This window comes from Rhinopithecus bieti, unplaced genomic scaffold (assembly GCF_001698545.2).
Source record: "Rhinopithecus bieti isolate Rb0 unplaced genomic scaffold, ASM169854v2 scaffold_13351, whole genome shotgun sequence".
NCBI classification, from domain to species: Eukaryota; Metazoa; Chordata; class Mammalia; order Primates; family Cercopithecidae; genus Rhinopithecus; species Rhinopithecus bieti.
This window is the reverse complement of record NW_016807514.1, coordinates 2,241,924-2,263,809: the sequence shown is the minus strand read 5'-3', so window position 1 is coordinate 2,263,809 and position 21,886 is coordinate 2,241,924. Positions and strand designations below refer to the sequence as shown.

At 58.5% G+C, this 21,886-nt stretch overlaps 1 protein-coding gene across 1 annotated transcript in view; it reads left to right on the top strand.

The window, feature by feature from the left end:
- Positions 1–21,886, top strand: part of PRDM16 (PR/SET domain 16) — a 253,864-nt gene that overhangs the window by 221,515 nt on the left and 10,463 nt on the right. The window contains 6 exon segments of the mRNA XM_017882422.1: positions 4,406–5,822; positions 8,673–8,757; positions 12,002–12,171; positions 12,841–12,918; positions 19,705–19,874; positions 20,148–20,322. Coding sequence (XP_017737911.1) covers positions 4,406–5,822; positions 8,673–8,757; positions 12,002–12,171; positions 12,841–12,918; positions 19,705–19,874; positions 20,148–20,322 — 2,095 coding nt within the window.

Genomic DNA, 21,886 nt, shown 5'->3' with positions numbered 1-21,886 from the left:
CCCCTTCCCTCTGGGAGAAGCCAGCACCAGGCAAGCTGGGAAGGAGTCAGGGGCCAGGGTGGGGGGTGACTGCTCCCAGATGCAGGTCAAGTGACTCCCACTGCGAGAGCGGCACCAGTCAGTGCCTCAGATGACAGTGTGGAGTTCTATAGCAAGCTCAGAAGCACAAACATTGGACCTAGATTTAAACATCCTTGCCCCTCTGGGCGTGCAGACGAACATTCTAAAGTCCCGTTGCATCACATTAATGATGTGTATTCCAGGAGCTGCAGCACCCTGGGCGGCTGGAGCCTACAGTTCCCACCACGCTGCAAGCTGCTCCCCATCCCTCGTGGAGGGAGTGAGGACAGGGAAGCTCGGCTGGCCCTGCCTGGCCTCAGTGGCTCTTGCACCTCTTGTCCACACTCCTGGCTCACCTTTGTGCCTTGGCTTTTGGCTAAGGGGATAAAGCTTAAAGGAAAACCCCAGAGATGGGCAGATCGGGTTTACAAAGACCTCATTCCCTTAGAAATTAGATCAAATACACGTAACACAGCCCCGGTATCCCCTAGGCCATGGCACAGCGTCCTTTGGCGCACCTGTGGAAGGGGGTCTTCGGGCTTGGGGAGGAGGATTTGCAAACAGGCAAGGGAGTCCAAATAGTCTGGCCCTTTCCAGGAACGGTCAGTTGCTTGCAGGAGAGGTCACAGTCGTGCAGGCACTCACGGCCAGACTGTCCACCTGCTGGGTGACACACCCATGGCACAGGCAGATGGAAGCCCTAAGTCCCCACCTCACTGGCCGCACAGATGGAGGGGTGTCATTCCTGGTGATGTCTTTCCCACCAAGGAACTCACCTGTGCACTGGGGTGTGTCCACGCAAGTGTGTGTGCGCCTGGGTATAAGAGAAAGGGGAGTAGGGAGAGAGGAGAGGAGAACAGGAGAGAGAGGAAGTATATCCGGGAATGAGGTGGACAGGCTCCCACTGGGCACTTCTCAGAAAGGGCCTTTGCTCTAATAAGTGTGTGCGTGTGTGTGTGAGTGTGGGCACCTGAGCTAGTGCATGTGTCGGTATGTGAGAGTGGCGCGCATGAGCTGGGTGTGCGTGTCAGCATGTGTGAGATTGTGTGAGTGTGGGCACGTGAGCTGGTGCAAGTGTGTGCGTGGTCGGCGCACGTTGAGAGTGAGTGTGGTCGGTGAGCTGGCGCCGTGTCGGATGCATGTGAGGAGAATGTAGGTGCGTGAGTGAGTGCATGTGTCGGCGTGTGTAGAGAGTGTGGAGTGTGGGCACATGAGCTAGTGTCATGTGTGTGCATGTCAGCATGTGTGAGAGTTGGTGTGGACACATGAGCCGTGTGTGGTCAGCACAGCGTGTGGAGAGTGTGTGAGTGTTCTGTGAGCTGGGCACGTGTCGATGTGTGTGAGAGCGTGAGTGTGGTTGCGTGAGCTGGTGCGCATGTCGGTGTGTGTGAGTTGCAGGATTGAGGTGTGACGTGTGCCTTCACACAGATACCCCTGCAGAGGGGAAGAAACTGCTGTCCAGAGCAGCACCACCTGGACCCTTCCCATCTTGGCAGCGACCCTGGGGACTCCGCTCAAGGCGCTGGCCCCAGCTCCAGTTCACTCTGCTGCGCAGGCCGGTCCTCCACCGCTTGTCACGGTCACGCTCCCTCTGCCAGCTCTGAGGCAGCTGAGGCCATCCCCAGGGGGTCAGCGACTGCCCCTCGCACAGAGCCAGTCTCTCGCAGTCTTCCCTCTTCCAGCATCCCGTCTGCAGATCTCCCGCACTTCAGGTGCCTCCCTCCAGTGAGCGGCATGGGTTGGGAACCCAAAGGTTCCTGAGCCCAGGCACACGCCCGCTGGCCTGGGAGGCCTCTTGGACTGCCCTGGGCAGAGGCTGCTCAAGCCAGTCTCTCCGATCAGGATGGCAGTAGACCCTGACCAGGACACTATGGGGCCTGGCAAAGGCCGGTGGTACAGCCAGGGTGTGCTTTCTTTGCCAGCAGGATGACGTCCTCCCAAGGGCCAGGTAAGGTGACCGAGGGGTATTTATAGAGCCCTCTCTGTGGATGGGTCACCTGTTCCATCAGCAGCCCTCTCAGAGAGGGCAGATTTGATAAAATGAGCAAGTTCTTTCTCCCCTCAGCTTGCAAACGCCCCGCAGGCTGGATCGAGTCAGGAAGGGTAGAGCGGTTATATAAATATGATGTAGTGATGAAGAACATGATAATTCAAGGGAAAAGCGTCCCAGCTGGAATAGACGGAGATCAGGGTCCGCGCCGAGCATTTCTGTGAGCGATGAAGCCTTGCTGAATCATTGTTTCCACTGTGGCTGTGTTTTAGAGCAATCGTCTACCAGATCGAGTAGAGAGACCTCGCCTGGGTGTGGTTGTGTGTGTGGTGGTGTGCGTGTGCGCATGTGATGCGTGTGTGTGGTCGATGTGCCAGCGGTGGTGTTGTGTTGGTTGGTGTGTCTTGTGGTTGGTGTGGTGTATGGTGCGCGTCACAGTGTGGTGTGTGTGGTCGTGCTGTGGATGTGCGTGTGTTTCGGTGTGGGTGGTGGCTGTGGGGGTGTATGTGTGCGCATCGCTGGTGTGGTTGCTGTGGGCTCGTGTGGTGCTGTGTGGGTGTGGGCGTGGTGTGTGGTTATTGCGTGGGCTGTGGTGTGTGTTGTGGTGTGCACATGTGTGTGCATGTGCATGCGTGTGTGGCGTGTGTGGTGTATGTATGCTGTGTGGTGTGTGGTTGTGTGCTGTGATGTGTACGTGTATTGTGGCGTGTGTGTGGGTGTATGTGTGCATGTGTTTGGGTGTGTGGGTTGTGTGTGTGATGTGGGGGTGTGTGTGGTGTGGTGGTGCGTTGGGGTTGTAGTTGTGTGTGTGCATGGGTGTGTGTGGAGGGGTGTGCGTGTGTCTGTGCTGTGTGTGTGTGTGGTGTGTGTGTGCATGTGTATGAATGTGGTGTGTGCTTGTGTGTGTGATGTGTGTGTGCGTGTGTGGTGTGTGTGTTGCCATGTGTAATGATGTGGTGTGTGATTGTGTGTGCGTGTGTGGTGTGTGTGTGCATGTGTTGAAAGTGGTGTATGCTTGTTGTGTGTGATGTGTGTGATTGTGGTGTGCGTAGTTGGTGTGTGTGTGCAAGTGTTATGAATTGTGTGTGATGTGTGTGGTATGCGTGTTGGTGTGTGTGTGCATGTGGGTATGAATGTGGTGTGTGCTGTGTGTGTGTGTGTGTAGATGTGTGTGTGTTCCTCCCTTTCTTCTTAGAAAACAAGAGCAAAAAGACAAAGCTGGCAATTTGTGATCCTCCCGTTCACAGGCTTTAGGAAACCGGTCGGAACCCCCAGGCACTGGGTCCTGGAGTCCTGGCCGGGGCCGGCACTGCCCTCCACTGTTGAGAGGATGTGGCGTCCAGCCGAGCCTGGGGCACGGCAGCTTCCATCCCAAGTCTGAGGAGGTACCCAGTAGCAGGATTTTCACTTTTCTCAAGCAGGGATAGTCCCTCCTGCATGGGGCTCTGCCGGGGGACCTCCTATCCATGTCCACTCTCGACCATACTCCGAGAGGAGTGGACCGAGTACCGCAGGACCCCGAAAGGTCCGAGCTCACCGAGTTAGGGCCTCCTGCAGACTCAGGAACTGTCTGTGTGCACGCAGAGCTACCGTCTCTGAGGTGCAGGCAGAGCAACTGGGCATGAGGGGGAGGCCGGAGGACCAGGCAATGTGAACTTCTAGAGAGTCAGAAGGCCAGTCTGCAAGTCTGCATGGTCAGCATCGCTGCCCCACCCCTCCTAGAGACAGCTGCAGAAGTGAAGACGAAAACAGCGGCAGTCCCTAGAGCCTTGCCCTGATCCCTGATCGGTGGCAGACAGCTATCCTGCCTTCGTTTAGCCGTGCCCACACCCTGGGGAGCAGGCTCACTTCCAGGGACTTCTGAATCTTGGCTCCCAAATTAGCAACACCGTGGGGGTAGGAGGGTGGGAACAGCAGCGTCAGCCATTCTCCCAGCAAGAGGTAGAGCACAGCCAGGATTCTGTACAATCGACCCCAGGATCTGTGCTGGTCACTGGAGGCCAGCCTTGGGGTGGGCGCATGCCATCACATATGCTTCCACATCGCCTCATGTGTCGCCATGTATCTGCACACTCAGACACCCGCTTCGCAGAATACAACCACACCCTGCCCCAGCACACACGGACATGCATACAACACACATGCACCTTCCTGTATATTTGTGTGGTATGCACACACATGCACGACACATACACACATATCCCCCGTCCCCGTGCACCGTACACCCACGACTCGCTTCCAGCCCAGCCCCCGCCCCTCCAGCGGCTGGGTTTCCCAGCAATTTCATGTGGCATTTTCAGCAGCGTTTCCCGGTCATTTCATGCGGGTTTGTCTTGGCTCCTGCTGATGTTTTAGGTGAGGTCTGCCACAAGTCCTACACGCAGTTCTCCAACCTGTGCCGGCACAAGCGGATGCACGCCGACTGCCGCACGCAGATCAAGTGCAAGGACTGCGGCCAGATGTTCAGCACTACCTCCTCCCTCAACAAGCACCGGCGCTTCTGCGAGGGCAAGAACCATTACACGCCGGGCGGCATCTTTGCCCCGGGCCTGCCCTTGACCCCTAGTCCCATGATGGACAAAACAAAACCCTCCCCCAGCCTCAATCATGCCAGCCTGGGCTTCAATGAGTACTTCCCCTCCAGGCCACACCCGGGGAGCCTGCCCTTCTCCACAGCACCTCCCGCATTCCCTGCACTCACCCCCGGCTTCCCGGGCATCTTCCCTCCGTCGTTGTACCCCCGGCCGCCTCTGCTACCTCCCACGCCACTGCTCAAGAGCCCCCTGAACCACACCCAGGACGCCAAGCTCCCCAGCCCCCTGGGGAACCCAGCCCTGCCTCTGGTCTCCGCCGTCAGCAACAGCAGCCAGGGCACGACGGCAGCTGCAGGGCCCGAGGAGAAGTTCGAGAGCCGCCTGGAGGATTCCTGTGTGGAGAAGATGAAGACCAGGAGCAGTGACATGTCAGACGGCAGTGACTTTGAGGATGTCAACACCACCACGGGGACCGACCTGGACACAACCACGGGGACGGGCTCGGACCTGGATAGCGATGTGGACAGCGACCCCGACAAGGACAAGGGCAAGGGCAAGTCGGCCGAGGGCCAGCCCGAGTTTGGGGGCGGCTTGGCGCCCCCGGGAGCCCCGAACAGCGTGGCCGAGGTGCCTGTCTTCTATTCCCAGCACTCATTCTTCCCGCCACCTGACGAGCAGCTGCTGACGGCAACGGGCGCCGCCGGGGACTCCATCAAGGCCATCGCATCCATTGCCGAGAAGTACTTTGGCCCCGGCTTCATGGGGATGCAGGAGAAGAAGCTGGGCTCACTCCCCTACCACTCGGCGTTCCCCTTCCAGTTCCTGCCCAACTTTCCCCACTCCCTCTACCCCTTCACGGACCGAGCCCTCGCCCACAACTTGCTGGTCAAGGCCGAGCCAAAGTCACCCCGGGACGCCCTCAAGGTGGGCGGCCCCAGTGCCGAGTGCCCCTTTGATCTCACCACCAAGCCCAAAGACGTGAAGCCCATCCTTCCCATGCCCAAGGGCCCCTCAGCACCCGCATCCAGCGAGGAGCAGCCACTGGACCTGAGCATCGGCAGCCGGGCCCGCGCCAGCCAGAATGGTGGCGGGCGGGAGCCCCGGAAGAACCACGTCTACGGAGAACGCAAGCTGGGTGTCAGTGAGGGGCTGCCCCAGGTGTGCCCGGCGCGGCTGCCCCAGCAGCCCCCGCTCCACTACGCCAAGCCCTCGCCCTTCTTCATGGACCCCATCTACAGGTATTCAGCACCCCAGCCTCACTGGTTCTCCCTGGGGCGGGGCCACAGCAGTGCTGGGCGGGCTCAGTGCATGGTGGTGTCTCTTTCAAGCTCCTCCAAGGTCGTCCCCTGGCCTTTGCTGACTTCAGGAAGAGCCCCTGTTCTTGGGGGGGTCTGCACCCCTCAGGAGGATGCCTGGCTCGTCTGTTCCTGAGCTAGGTGCCTGGCCCAGGCCGTGTTTGGGAGGCCAGGATGGGTGCTCCCAGACACGTGCGGTTTTCTTGCACTGATGACCACTGAGACATCACACTGCTGGCCTTGACCCCTCCTATCCCCAGTAACTCCCACCCCGCTCCAACCCCCACCCTTCCCCACCCCTCTCTCCAGCTGTCGTCTCTGGTCCAGATCTCCCCAGCCCCCACCTGCAGAAGTCAGAGGGGCCTGGGCTGAGTGCTTCCTGCCCCTCCTCGTGCGCTCCTGCCCCTGGAGCCACAGAAGCAGAGGGAGTGGGGAGGCGACGTCTTTCTGGCGGCCCAGGGGAATCAGAGAAGCAGCCAATGGTCCTTGGAGGGGAGAAGGAGGCAGGGAGGAAGAAGCATTGGAGGGTTTTCTAGTTTTCTAGACACCAGTGCCCCATGTCTCTGATGCCCCTCTTGGGGAGAGGCGAGTTTAATACCACTCCCTAATTTCTGGGCAGGTTTGCCCCTCCCTAGAATGCAGGTGGGTTGGGAGAGTAGGGCCAGGCTTGGGGAGAGGGTCCTCACCCCACCAGCACCTCTCTCTGTGCTCTCCGCTTCACCATGTAAGGAGACAGGCAGGCAACCCTGAGCAAGTCCCGTCCGAATAAAGCAAAAGCGGCCAGTCCTAGACATGCTGGGCGTGCTGGGTCTCGGAGTGGGGCGGCAGATTTACCAAAGCGTTCTCAGTGACGGGAAAGAGTTTCCCAAATATAACCCTCAGACCCAGGCAGACAGAGACGAGCAGGCCACCTTCAAGAGCCACCAGGCCAAAGGAGGGCCAGCGGATGGCTCTGCCCGCCGCCTCTGTTTACCACAGGAGATTTGTATTGTGATTCAATGAGCAGGCTTGTCACTGGCATCTGGGGAAGGTTCTGGAGCTGTAATCTCCAGCAGCCCTGGAGGGTGTTTAGACAGGCCCCTGTCCGGGTGCCACAGGAAGCCCCTGGTGACCTCCCAAGGACAGAAACCTGCTGGTCACTCACGTTCATCAGCACACACGGGCAGCACCCCCATGTGTGCCAAGGGCTGAGTCAGGGAAGGAGGGGAGGAGGCCTTGAGCCTCCAGTGTGAGCCACGCTCCGCTGTGAGCAGGTCCAGGGACCCCCGTCAGAGTGGTCCCCATTCATGCAGGGCTGACCAACCAATTAGCGGGAGGGAGGCTAGGGTGCACAGGGCCTTCAGAGAAGACTCCAGCCACGTGCACTTAGTACCCAGGACATGCAGGGGTGCTGGCAGCAGAGGCTTAGTACCCAGGACATGCAGGAGTGCTGGCAATGAGGGCTTGGTACCCATGACATGCAGGGGTGCTGGCAGTGGGGGCTTAGTACCCAGAACATGCAGGGGTGCTGGCAGCGGGTGTTTAGTACCCAGAACATGCAAGGGTGCTGACAGCAGGGGCTTAGTACCCATGACATACAGGGGTGCTGGCAGCGGGGGCTTAGTACCCATGACATGCAGGGGTGCTGGCAGCGGGGGCTTAGTACCCATGACATGCAGGGGTGCTGGCAGCGGGGGCTTAGTACCCATGACATGCAGGGGTGCTGGCAGCGGGGGCTTAGTACCCATGACATACAGGGGTGCTGGCAGTGGGGGCTTAGTACCCATGACATGCAGGGGTGCTGGCAGCGGGGGCTTAGTACCCATGACATGCAGGGGTGCTGGCAGCGGGGGCTTAGTACCCATGACATACAGGGGTGCTGGCAGTGGGGGCTTAGTACCCATGACATGCAGGGGTGCTGGCAGCGGGGGCTTAGTACCCATGACATGCAGGGGTGCTGGCAGCGGGGGCTTAGTACCCATGACACGCAGGGGTGCTGGCAGTGGGGGCTTAGTACCCATGACATACATACAGGGGTGCTGGCAGCAGGGGCTTAGTACCCAGAACACGCAGGGGTGCTGGCAGTGGGGGCTTCGTACCCATGACATACAGGGGTGCTGGCAGTGGGGGCTTAGTACCCATGACATGCAGGGGTGCTGGCAGTGGGGGCTTAGTACCCATGACATGCAGGGGTGCTGGCAGTGGGGGCTTAGTACCCATGACATACAGGGGTGCTGGCAGTGGGGGCTTAGTACCCATGACATGCAGGGGTGCTGGCAGCGGGGGCTTAGTACCCATGACATGCAGGGGTGCTGGCAGCGGGGGCTTAGTACCCATGACACGCAGGGGTGCTGGCAGTGGGGCTTAGTACCCATGACATACATACAGGGGTGCTGGCAGCAGGGGCTTAGTACCCAGAACACGCAGGGGTGCTGGCAGTGGGGCTTAGTACCCATGACATGCAGGGGTGCTGGCAGTGGGGGCTTAGTACCCATGACATGCAGGGGTGCTGGCAACCAGGGGTCTTTGAAGGCCCTCAAGGGGAACTTGGAGGTGTGGGAGGTGTCTGGGAACCACCGAGGAAGAGTGTTCAGGGGCAAGTGGTAACAGGAAGGGTTCGTCTAGGGGTGCAGGTGGGCTGGACCCCCGACATCCCCAAGGCCGACAGAGGAGTCTGGTCAAAGTTGGGACAGCCCCAGCGAGGCCCACACCATGGCCTTGTGACTGGCCAGGCATATGGACAGGTGGGGTGGGCAGCTCTGTGGGGCGGGTGGCTCGGTGGGGTACGTAACCCTCTGTGCTGTTGTCCAGCAGGGTAGAAAAGCGGAAGGTCACGGACCCCGTGGGAGCCCTGAAGGAGAAGTACCTGCGGCCGTCCCCACTGCTCTTCCACCCCCAGGTACGTCCTCAGCGCAGGTCAGGGTGCCCTGTAACCCACACTCCAGTGGCCCCACCGCCCGGCTGCTGAGGCTCAGCAGCCGGGCTGGAGCCTGAGTTCCCATCCAGGCCACACCACGCACAGACGTCCTCAAAGGCAGAGAAGGATTCTCTCCCTGTGGCCCCTCAGATCACTGTAGGCTGGAGAGGTTGAGGACTGAGAGCGATTCTCACGGGGCCACCCCAGGGACCTCTCTGACCCCTGGCTCTGGGCTCCGAGGGAGAAGGAGCGTCACTGGAGTCGTGGGCAGAGCCTGGAGGATGGAGGGCAGGGACTGTGAGTGAGGGGAGCAGCCTCAGGGGGCAGCCCCAGGACACAGCGTGGGTGCTCTCTCCGGGGTGCACAGGACCTGAGTGTGTTCAAATGGACCAGAAGAGAGGAAGGGCCTGAGCATGCAGGGAGGGGCATGGAGCCAGGTCCCAGGGAGGTGGTGGGCAAGGGGTCTGGAGAGAGACCCAGAGGTCCCTCAGTCCGGACAGGCGGGTGCAGAACCTGCCAGGCCTGGAGTCGCTCCTGCCTGCCCCTGAGGCCACATCCTGGGAGCAAAATAGTGAGTGGGCAGCATAGCCAGGGCAGAGTCTCCCCAGTCTCCTGTCCCCTACTGACTTGGTCTCATTGCTGGGAGCCTGGCCCCTTCCGCAGGGCTGTGGGCTGCACCTGGAGGGCTGCACTCTAGGGGTCGTGCAGTGGCCCTGGCCCTGACAGACCACAGACCAGGCCGGGGCATTGTTCTGTTTCTCGGCCTTCCCTGCCGTGGACGGGGCCCCCCACCCCCAGTTTGTGAAAACTGCGCCCAGGCTGAGCCCGCCGTGGACGGGGCCCCCCACCCCCGGTTTGTGAAACCTGCGCCCAAGCTGAGTTCACAGCTAAACTTAGTGCCTCCCATTGTTTCCCCGGGGCTGTGGAGTTTGGTTAATAACTTCCCCTGATTTTCTTCGGGATGGGCTGGAAAGAGCCACGAGCCAGCCAGGCGCATCCTGTGTTTGTGTTTGTGTGGGGATCGAGGCCGGGAATATCTGATTGGGCGGAACAAGCCAGGCAGGAGAGGCCCACCCAGGCCCGAGGAAGGGAGCCTGGCAGGGGGCAGCTGCCATTGTCCCTCCTGCCTGCTGTCCCCACAGGCCTGCCACCCCCACTGCCTGTCCCTGCAGCCCGGAGCCAGGAGGTGGGGGTGGGAAGAGAGAGATGACTAATAAGTCACCAAATGGTCTAAGGTTGGGCCATCACTCGAGCAGAAGGCACCAGTTACTAATGGCCTCGACAAAGCCCAAGAGGCCATGTCCCGCAGAGACCTCAGTCCCGCTGCTCCAGGCTGCGGACGGGCTGGTGAGGTCCACTTGATGGCTCAGAGAGCAAGGCAGCTTCCATCTGCCCATCGCTGGTTCTCATCAAGATGAGAACATGCCTGCCTCCCAGAGGCGGGAGAAGCCTGACCTCCACGGCCTGGGTGGGGCTGGAAGGGGCCAGAGGGGAAGCCTCGGCCACTGTGGATGGACACGAGTTTCTACTTGTTCATTTCTTTCTGGGTATTTTTATTATTACCAGTCAGTTGTTCCCCAAATAGCAAAACGTCCCCACCACGGAGTCATGTGATCTCCGGGAGCATTTGTAGAAAGCCCTCTGCTCCCTACCAGCAGTGGTTGGATAAGTCCCTGGCAAGCAGGTCTCCGAAAAGCTGAGTGCCAAGCACTTGGACTCTGAGAGACCCCAGCTGTGTGATGGGATAGTTTTGTTTGCCAGTGGGCAGCCAGGGCCAGGGTCTTGCTATAAATGGGCAGGTCACCTACATGGAGCTAGCTCTGAGCATTGCCCAGAGGCAGCGAGCCCCACACGAGGGCCCTGGATGAGGCAGGTCCCCACCTGCCCTTCTCCTCACCCCCACACCCATTCCGTGGAGACTGGGTGCCAAGAACCCACACCCTGGCCAGTTCCTCCCAGTGACACTAGCACCCGGAGAACCCCAAGCTCTCCCTTCCCTCTGCATCTCTATCAGTTCCTGCCTCACCCTTGCCCTCCCTCACCATCCCCTTCTCTGGGAGCTCCCAGGGGAGGCGGGCTATGAAAATACCTGTTTAGCAAAGGTGTCTGGAGGGCCCTGTGAGTCAGGCATTGGGCCCTGGGAATGCTGGCCCCACCTTCAGCGGGCTGGGTGTGTGGTGTGGAGGCCCCGGGTTTGTTCCCTGTGTTGCCTTTTGCTACCCCTCATGGGATGATGAACACTCTTCCTTTTCAGCCCCTACGCAGCCCCCTACAGAGCCTGGCACACAGCAGGTATCACAGCGTGGCCCGTCTCCTTCTCCATTGGGAGCTACTCCTTATCTTCAAAGAGAAAAGGAGCTGGGAGAGGCGGGGCTGACACTGAGCAGCTCCATCAGCCCAGCCCCTCCCCTCTCCTGTCACTATTATCGGAGACCTCAGTGGGGCCAGGACAGTCTGGTATTCTGATCAGAGCTCTGCCCACTGGGTGAAAATGACCAATCCCATGCTTCCACTCTCCTAATCGAGCAAGCTCTGGGCATCTCTAGGGAGCAGAGAGGCAGCTCCTATTGCCCATATCAAATTGCCCTGTGTCATGTGACATTTGGCATTATTATTTTGAATATTTCCTTTGTGGGATTAAGTCTTAAAGAGGCTGTTGAATTCCTTAGAACTTTGCCTGCAATTGTGGCATGCCACCACTTGGTGGCAGTGGTTTGGCAGGCCCACAATCTATGTTTTAAACTGAGATTCAGGTTGCTATTTTAATGTTTCAAGACTAAAAAATAAAATGTTTGATGTTAAACTAAATGTAATTCTGCATTTAACCCAAACTAGCCAACCAGAAGTGCTGGCCAGGAGTCAAGTCAGCTGGGCATTTTGCCGGCCTGGGTCAGATAAGGGGTAATCATAAACATCAGCTATCCGTTTCATTCAGGTGCCGCCCAAACCAGGCAGTGAGGCTGGTTGCTAAAGGTCAGTTTCAGCTCCTGCAGGCAAGACCTTAAACTATAAACGAGGGACTCAGGGAAGAAAAGAGCAGGGCTGGCTACAGAAAGGTGTAAGAATCCAACCCAGGGTCCAAGAAGATACTAGGAGACCATTGCTGCTTCCAGTGCCCACCTGAGCACCCTAAGATATGCTGTTGTACGGAACCCCCAGCAGTGCATGCCCTTGAAAACAGGGGAGAGTCAGCTGAGTCCATAACCTCCCACTCTTATGCCTACAGATGTCAGCCATAGAGACCATGACGGAGAAGCTAGAGAGCTTTGCAGCCATGAAGGCCGACTCGGGCAGCTCCCTGCAGCCCCTCCCCCACCACCACTTCAACTTCCGGTCCCCACCCTCAACGCTTTCTGATCCCATCCTCAGGAAGGGCAAGGAGCGATACACGTGCAGGTGAGGGGCCCTGGGGTGCTGCTGGGACAGTCCTGTTGGGGCTCAAATTCCACACCTATGGCTGTGAACTTATGCTTCCAGGAAAAACTCAGAGTCCTGGCCACAGGAAAACACAGCACCGTAATCAGTTGGTTATCTGCTTGAGGTCATGCTTTGCAAATAAGTGACATGGGTGGCCTCCCCTGCCTAACGCCATGCTGTGCTCATGTGAGCTCAAGAAAATGCAACCTCAGCCCAGCCTAAACTGGGAAGGCTGAGGCTGGGGTGTGCTGGTCAGTGACTAACCTCAGCGCTTGGAGGGATGGGCAGTCCAGTGCTACAGCCTCAGCCAATTTCTGCAGTGTCAGGATGACACCCTCCCAGCCACCCTGTGCTGGTGCAGGCCCGTCCAAGTCTGTTGGAGCCTGAGCTGTCCAATGCCAGACTGAGGGGCCAGGTTGCTTCAGGGGGCAGGGGCTGGTCTGTCTACTCCTGTGGCCCATGGCAGGCTGCTCTGTAACCGAGGCTGGGCTTCAGGGCTGTAGAAGAGACTGAAACCGGGATGCTGGGATGGGCCCACCTGTGCATCAGGTGTGAGACCCCGAGCATTAGCATGAAACTATTTCTGGGAAATGGCCTTGTGAACCTGCCTTAATCCTCCCTCACCCTTCCCACCTCCCTCCACCCCAGGTACTGTGGGAAGATCTTCCCCAGATCAGCCAATCTCACCAGACACCTGAGGACGCACACTGGGGAGCAGCCGTACAGGTAGGTGCTGCCTGGGCCGGGTGTGGGGTGGGGCCACCTGCCTCCGTGCACTGCTGACCTACTTCTAGGAGTCAGTGTGCCCTTCCCAGGGCTCTCTGCTGGAGTGAGCAGGCAGTGGGCGGGGCTGGGTGCTCAATTCTGGTCACTCTGGCCCTCCCCTCCTGGTCTCACCAGGATGTTGTGAGGATGAGGCAGGAGGTGCCCAGGAACCTTCTGGAAGGCATCTGCCTGGCTCTCTAGGATGTGAGGGAGCAGCTCTCCAGCCACCCTAGGGTGTCCATTGGGGCAGGGGATCCCCATCAGAGCAGGGCTGAGCAGAGCCACGGCCCAGAGGTTCCACATGGGAGAAAACCTCAGCTTCCCCACCCCAGCCCAACTCCGTTCATCTCACGACGGCCGTAGCTGCCCCCACACCCCCACCCCTGGTGGGCTAGGGAGTGGGCTAAAGGCAGGGTGGGACTCTGTGCAAATGTGGGCCCCCACCCCCCACTTGGAGTCCACCGAGGGATTCCAAGGGGTCCCAGGGACAGCCTGGATGGGAAGCGGTGCGTCTGATTCCAGGATCCCCCTGTGCTCCTCTCACCTGAGGAGCTGGCTGCCACCTGCAGAGAAGCAGTCACACAGCTCATCAGGATGGGGAAGGCATTGAATTTGGGGCTCACAACACCCTCCCAACAGGCTTGTCATCCCGTTTCAAAGATGAGGGGCCTGAGGCTCAGAGATGTCCCATGAATCATCAGGGTCAGTGCCTGGGAGTGGGCATTTTAAGCGAGAGCCCCAGACAATGGTAACTGGGAGGCGAAGGAGGGAAGGCTGGTTTTCTGCCAAGGCTGGTTTAGTGACACATGCAGGGTGTGTCTGTTCACAGAGGCCACTGGGGATAAAGAGTGTTTCACACGGCTTAAGTTGACGGCATAAGATTTCTGTCCTCTGGCCACACAGAGCTAGAGGGACCACATGATAATGCAAGCACTGGGGACTCCGTTTGTGTCTCCATCCCTGGGGAAGGAGACCAGCTGAGGCACCTGTACATGTTCTGGTCACTGACCCCCACTCTGAGACAGAGCAAGCATCCCCGGCTGCTCCAGGGCTGTGTCCCAACTCGCAGGGTAAATGACACCTCATACAACTTATAGGTCATCTGTTCAATGCTCACAGCCCTCCCCAACTCACAGTCTCCCCCTTGCCCACCCTTCAAAAAATAGTGACTTACAACTTAACAAAGGCTAGCAACAGAAAGATTTATTTGGTCTGGTCCCCTCCCAGAAAATGAGCTGTGTGTTTTTTCTGTAATGAGAGCCGACTTCTGGACAGCGTTGTGTGCTAGGAGCCCCTAGAGGGTCGGGGTGGTGTTTATAGAAGAATTTAATTATCATTGATTTCTTTTGCTCTCTCCAATCTGTGAGTTTCGACTTTGGTAACAATAATTGCTTTGCAAGTTTGTGTTGCAAATCCTGACTTTATCTGGCTCAAGGCAGGTCTGTGCCGAGGGGTTTGGAGCGTGTAGCTTTCCTTTTGATACCACTGGCTTTGATAATCTGGTTTCTGGACTGGCTTTGATAATCAGAAGGATTTTAAGTTGGAGGAGGGAAAGTGCCGGCCATCCCCAGAAGCCTGCCAAGAGGAGCCCAAGCCCCCCATGCCCACCCCAGTGTGAGCCCCTTCCCGGTGCCAGCACCCACGCGTGTGCCCGCCGCATGTGCGTATGTGTGTGCCCTGGAGAGGTCGGGCTGACGCAGCCCCACGCAAGCAGGAGGAAGTGGGCTTCTCATGGGTTGCCTAGAGCGATCGGGTAATCAAACCAGATGACATTGGAAGCCTCTTCCGTTTAGGTCCTTGCCTCAAATGACCTGAAATCATTCAGAATGTGTTTCAAAGCCCTGAGGTAGGGAACACAGAGCCTTTGGTGCACCAAATACATTTCCTGGAGGTAACTTGGCCCCTAGCTTCTCCTGGCCTCGAGGTCTTTGAGTGAAGTGGGAAGGTGAGATTCAGTTAATGTCACTCTTATTTCTTAAAAATAAAAATAAAGCATGTAAGCTTTGTGGAATTTGGGTTGGAGAAGCATAAACATTGAAATGGGAATGGGGAAGGGGGCTGCTCCTTGGTCTTCAACCTGACAGCCGGCCTAGAGGTCTCTCTGGGACGATGCCCAGTGGAGCCTGGAGTCACACCCTGGATGCGAGCCTGCTCGGGCTGCCCAGGACTCCTACCGGGACCCGAGATTCCCGCCTCAGGGCTGCTGGCTCCCTGGTCTGCCATGTGCTTCCGTCATCCCCCCAGACTCAGTCCTGCCTTCTGTGTGAAGCTGGAGCATGCAAGGGAGGCATAGTTGTGCTTCCATCGGGGGCTGCAGGTGGCCCGTGCCTGTCCTTTCCTTTTGTTTTATTTTTACTGCTGGGTTTCAGAATACCTTCTTTCTTCCTCTTCCCTCACTTTTACAGTCACCAAAAGCAGTTCCCCCTGTAGTGGTTGCAGGAGACCCCACTGGATCCCAGGAAGGATGCCGCTGCCCAGGGCTCAGGGGCTCGGGGACCCTGGCCACCTCCCCTTGACCTGCCCATGCTCTGTTGTCCCCCTGCCAATGGCTCCCCTGTTAGTGCGGCAGGCAGTGTCACAGCAAGGTCCTCTCAAGGCCTTCCGCAGTGCACTGGGGCCAGGCTACCCTGCACGTTCTCCTTCCTTTTGGAGCTCACAGGCGTGTTATTTTACACAGTGAGGCCATCAATTTCACCAGCCGCTTGTCAGCTTATTTACAACGCAGACCCCAGCTGCTTGGAGAACTCTGCTCCCTTGCAGCCCTGGGCTCGCGGCTCCCCTAAATTTCAAATGGACTTCTCTCTCTGGGCCATTTATTTAGATTAGAAGCAAGAGAGGGCCACGTTCAGGGTTCTCCGCAACCAAATGGAACGCACAGCCCGGTCCGTGGCTCTCCCCGGCCCCAGAACTTCACACAAGGGACTTGCTCTCCAGTTTCATGAACAAACTTCTTTTCCAATCCCATTTCTTACCTGGGATCCCCAATTGCTAGGGTTTATGCAGGAGCCATTAGGTGGAGTTTCTGCAAAGGTTGCTGCATTTCCAAAGAAACCAGGAACTGAATGAGCTGTGTGTGAGCGCACATTCAGACAGACAAGCAGACACACTGGCAGGCAGACAGGCAGGCGGACAGACAGGCAGACGGACAGACAGGCAGACCAGACAGGCAGACAGGCAGGCAAACAAGCAAAAAGGCAGACAGAAGACCAGTGGTGGGACAGATAGTCAGGGCGGACAGGCAAGAAGACAGACAGACAGGCAGATAGACAGTCAGAACAGACAGGCAATTGACAGACAGGCAAAGGACAGACAGGCAGACAGGCAGGAAGGCAGACAGACCAGGAGACAGACAGGCAGGAAGACAGACAGGCAGGCAGGAAGGCAGACAGACAGGTTGCAGACAGACAGATGGACAGACAGGCAGGCAGACAGACAGGAAAGGCAGACAGGCAGTGGACAGGCAGGAAGGCAGAACAGACAAGGCAGACGGACAGACAGATGAACAGACAGGCAGGCAGACGGACAGGCAGGAAGGCAGGCAGACTGGCAGGCAGACAGACAATCAGGCAGGCAGACAGACAATCAGGCAGGCAGACAGACTGGGCTGCGTCCACGTGCCAGAGGGGCACATGGCCCCAACTGGGTGGGAAGCCTCTGGCTGGGCAGGGCCTGAATGCTCAGACAGACAGGTGCTTTGCATCTGGGCTGGAGACGCAGGGTCCAGTGTGTCCTTTCTCGGCAGTCTGTCAGCCTCAAAAGCAGGGTGGTCCCAGGGCCGGGCACCACTGTTCCAGTCTAAGGATGTATCAGGGTGGGAGGTGTGAGAAAATGCATTTGGGGGTGTAAAATCCCTCCTTTCCCGGAGATTGTGTGGGACATGTCGGGTAGGGGGGCACCCAAGCATCTCCACCCCAGCTGCCGAAAGGGCGCCATCGTCGACCTTACTCTTGTGTGAGTTCACAGGCCGAGTAAAACAAGACTGCAGCACTGCCCAGGGCAGGCTTTGTGGATGGCCGGTATAAGCCAGGGCGCTGCCTGTCACTGGGCTGCGGGAGGAGTGGCTGGGACCTGGGTACCCGGAGGCAGCTCAGCTGACCTGGGGAGGAGCAGGGGCTCCCAGAGAAGCCCACAGGCCGGGTCCCTGGGTTCAGGAGCAGAGAAGGCTGAGGGTCACTTCGGGGGAGCTTGGGGACTTCCATCACAAATGGTTCTTTGCCTGTCTCCCGTGGAAGAGGCCAAAGTGAGCCTGACCTCTGGCAACAGTTGGAAGATTCGGGAACTGAGTGGACGATGCCTTAGGGCAGCCCTGGGGGCGAAGTGGGTGGGACATGGAAATGCCATGGCCAGGTGTGGGAGAGGAGGGCCCTTCTCCCGGGACTGCCTCCGTTCTCTAGGGGGCCCATTATCAGACAGACTTCCTAGGTTCTGCCAGGCAGCATGGGTAGTCGGGGAGACTCGCAGGCTCTGAGATTCCCAGGACAGTTTCTCACGGCAACAGCCCCTCCGTGTGGGGAACACTGAGCTCCCGGGCCCGGCGGCAGCACCCGGAAGGTGCAAGACTGAAGCTTCCTGCCTCGGGGCGGCCCCTGCGGGTGTGTTGATGGCGGTCAGACTCCCTTGCCAGGCTTTTGTGATAGCAAACACCAGTCTAGGCCCCTCCTGTACAGGGCAGCACCGCGCCGAGAAGGGTGAACCACACAGCCCCTCCCAGTCTGGTAGGCCAGGACTCCCAAGTGTCACCAGGCACGTCCCCATCCATGTGACAAGGGCACATGACCCGTATGCTGCACTGGAGCGGGCTACCAGCACCGGTTGGGGCGGGGTGGGGCCTCTTGGAGTCCTGTCCTCTGTGGGAATGAAGGCCACTGTGCTTAGAACAGCCACGCCCCCTTCGAGTGAACAAACCCTGCCCAGTCCTGGTGCCTCCACAGAGGCTGCCACAGAGGCCCTGGCCTGGTCTCTGGCTGCTGCCAAGCCCCCCTGCCAGGACCCTGCGCAGCGGATGGACTTTCCGCTGTACTGTGGACATCATGGAGCTTGTTTTGTTTTCAAAATATGAAAATGCATGATCATATAAACAGAATGTTCAAGTGTGTGTGTGCCTCTGGGATCAGATAAGCACCCCGGCGGGCGTTCTGATAGCCAAGAGCACACACAAATGTGCACACACAGGCGTGGCACACATGCACACGCCAAGCACATACGTGCAACTGAAAACCAAGCAATCACGGTTCCCTTCACCGTCGCCCAGCCCAGCCGGGTGCCTGTCAGTCAGCCAGCCCTGCCCTCCCTGGGTGCCCCGCGGGGAGGAGGCTGTGTCTTCACAGAGGCAGCGCACGTGCCTCTGCAGAGCTCGTGGGGTTCCTCCTTAGCTCACGCCCAGCTCCCCCTGTTCGTTTCAGGCGTGATTTTCTTGCTGCTCAATGCACATGTTGCCCAGGCCCCCTAACTCTCAGCCCCGCTCTCTAAACTGAGAGAGAACAACCCTCCCTTTTCCTGCCTGCAGGGTCACCACGTGTGGCTGTGGAGGTCACTGCCAGGGCAAGGGCCCCATGCTGAGGGGGAGCCTCCCCACACAGCCCTCCTTGATCGCTCGTTATGATGACTTTCCAGCAGCAAAAGGCCTTGCTCTGATAAGCTCAGGGTGTTAGAGTCCTGCTCTGCCTGATGCCGTGGAGGCCAGATGGGGGAAGGGGGTCTCATCCCACCTTTCCCGTGTGCGTGGCGCAGGCTGGCCGCAGCCCTGCCCACCCTGGGGGAGTAAAAATAACCCGAGCCCGGAGCTGGCAGTGCCCAGAGGGGCCAGTGTGGTCTTTGTGTCCTTAATAGAGGAGGCAGCCACCAGGTAGCAACGTCCAGGGCAGCCCCCAAGCCCTCCATGAATGGATTGGCAAACTGAGGCTCCAAGTGAGGTGGGGCCTGCCCAGGGGCCCCCAGCCACCTCGAGGGCTGGAGGAGGAAGGTCACAGGGAGCTGGTCTGGGTGCTGGTCTGTGGAACCCTCCCCCTGGGAGACTGGCCGGCCGTGTGTCCTTCCATGGAGCAAGGCCGCCCTCCGGAGGCTGCAAGGAGCACGTCATCCTCCGGCGGCCACCTGCGGGCCCCGGGGCCTGGGGGCCAGGGAGAACCAGACAACAGAGGACGGGAGACGCTGGAAGGTCGGGGGCACCGCCTGCCCAGGGGACATGGGACACACTCCGGGGGATCCACCACCCACAGAACAGTAGACGGATGAACCCCTGCTTTTTTGGGGGGGACAGAGTCTCTGTCACGCAGGCTGGAGTGCAGTGGTGCGATCTCTGCTCACTGCAAGCTCCGCCTCCCAGGTTCCCGCCATTCTCCTGCCTCAGCCTCCCGAGTAGCTGGGACTACAGGCGCCACCACCTCGCCTGGCTAGTTTTTTGTATTTTTTAGTAGAGACGGGGTTTCACCGTGTTAGCCAGGATGGTCTTGATCTCCTGACCTCGTGATCTGCCCGCCTTGGCCTCCCAAAGTGCTGGGATTACAGGCGTGAGCCACTGTGCCCGGCCCTTGAACTTCTTGAAGTTGGGGCTGTTTCTAGAGACAACTTCCCCAGGACGCCCTTGGCTCTCCAGCTGGGAGATCCAGCAGCCTCCGGGACACGGCGGGGCAAAGCTGTGCACGGGGCACGGGGCAGGGACACGAGCTCCCTTCCCCCCACCCTCTGTGGCCCTGCCTGCCAGGCAGAGCCAGAGCCTGCGCTGAGGAGCGTGTGTGCCTCTTCCAGGTGTAAGTACTGCGACCGCTCCTTCAGCATCTCTTCGAACCTCCAGCGGCACGTCCGGAACATCCACAACAAGGAGAAGCCCTTCAAATGCCACCTGTGCAACCGCTGCTTCGGGCAGCAGACCAACCTGGACCGGCACCTCAAGAAGCACGAGCATGAGAATGCACCAGGTGGGCCACCCACACGGGCAGGCCCCACAGAGGGGGAGGGGAAGAGGAGGGGAGGGGGCACCAGGCAGGGAAGAGGGCCACAGACAATACCTCAGGAAGCCAACAGGCACCCCTCAAACCGTAGTCATTCAAGAGAACCCAGAGCTCTCCAGTGTCCCTAAGAAACCTGCCTCCCTAAGAGCACCCCAAGTGTGCACTGTTCGCGCCTGGTTTGCCCCATGGAGGGAGGGGTTCAGCAAGAGACCACCGCCTGACGCTCTCTCCCCTCCGCAGTGAGCCAGCACCCCGGGGTCCTCACGAACCACCTAGGGACCAGCGCCTCCTCTCCCACCTCAGAGTCGGACAACCACGCACTTTTAGACGAGAAAGAAGATTCTTATTTCTCAGAAATCAGAAACTTTATTGCCAATAGTGAGATGAACCAAGCATCAACGCGAACAGAGAAACGGTAAGAAAACTCTCTCGGGCTGGGCAAGGTCTGGACCTGGCCAACAGCCCTGCATGGCCACCCTCAGAGGACCCCAGCACCAGCCCCTGGCATATCCAGAAAGGCACAGTGGGGGCCTCACCACAGAGGGTGAGGCCCCCAGGCTCTGGGAACCTGGGGAAGCTGTGCTGTATGCCTCAGTTCCTCCACCTGGAGAGTCATGAGAGTAAGCACCCCTGGGCTTACTGACCTCACTGTTAACAGATATGTGCGCAAAACACTAGCCAGATGACCAAGCCAGCCACAAGTTCGCTGTGCCTCTGAAACTCAAGGACATTTTGATTTAATCTGAGGCACTAAAGGTTCCCAAACCAAAATGCTTCACCTTGAAATACACACATGCACACACATACACATGTGTACACAGTGTACATACACATGCACGCACACCATGCACATAACGTATATGGGGGCCCCCCGCTGTACATGTTACACATTCACATTGCACATATGCACAACAGAGATTGCACATTGCTGCTACACGTGTAACATACGCGGGGTGATTGAGGGGGGCCTCAAATACAGGCATGCCCACGTACACACATGCACACACATGTGCTACATAACATGTGCATGCATAAAACATCTGCATAGATCAACCATGCCATGTGCCACACATGCCAAGTACATTGCCACATGCGACAGTGGTGTGCACGTACACATGCGTGGACGGGACAGATCATGCTGCATACACAGTGAGGACACATGTATTATGCATGTGCCGCAGCTGATTATAAACACACAGAGCAGAACAGGTGGAATTCAGATCCAGGAATATTGGTGCGTGCTCTGTGCAACCTGGGATATCAGGGCTCCATGTGCCCCACTTACTCCGGGGGAGCCTTCAGACACCCTAGCAGAGCTGCTTCCTGTGTAAAAGCTAAAGCCAGGCCAGCTGGCAGAGAACCGAAGATGTTCCAAACTGTAAGAGGCCTGAGGGGTGATGCCGATTCTACAGAAGGGAAAACGAGGCCCACAGTAGTGAGGTGCCTTGCTCAGGCCCAGAACCTGGAGCCAGAGCCCGAGCTCTTATCTCACTGGCCATAGGTGGTCTAAGGCTGTGTACCTGCAGGGCCCAGCTCACTCCCTACCACCTCCAGCAGGTGAGGAAGAATCCCCCTGAAACCCGGGCTCCCTAAGAGCCCAGTCGCTCCTCCAGGGCAGGGCTGTGTCTTCCTGTCATTGCTTTCAGGAGAGTGGGGGTACCTGGAAAGAGGCGTCCAAGAAATAAACACAGGAGGCAGTTGGACACTGGCTCTGGCAAAGCCACATTCCAAATCTGTGCCCCTCCTAGGAAGGTGAGCTCGCCTGTAGGGCCCTCAGCATCTTCTTCCATCAGAGCCCAGGGCAGGCTCAGAGGAGGGGTCAGGGGGAGAAGCTGGCCATGGGCCATGGTCCCAAAAGCCTCACCTCCACCCTGCTGCAACCCCACCTGCTCTGCAGCCCCAACGTTGTCCCTGCATTCCCCGCTGGGCTCCAGGAACAATGGCCTGAAGGGAACTCAGCTCTGGCCATGCTGAGACAG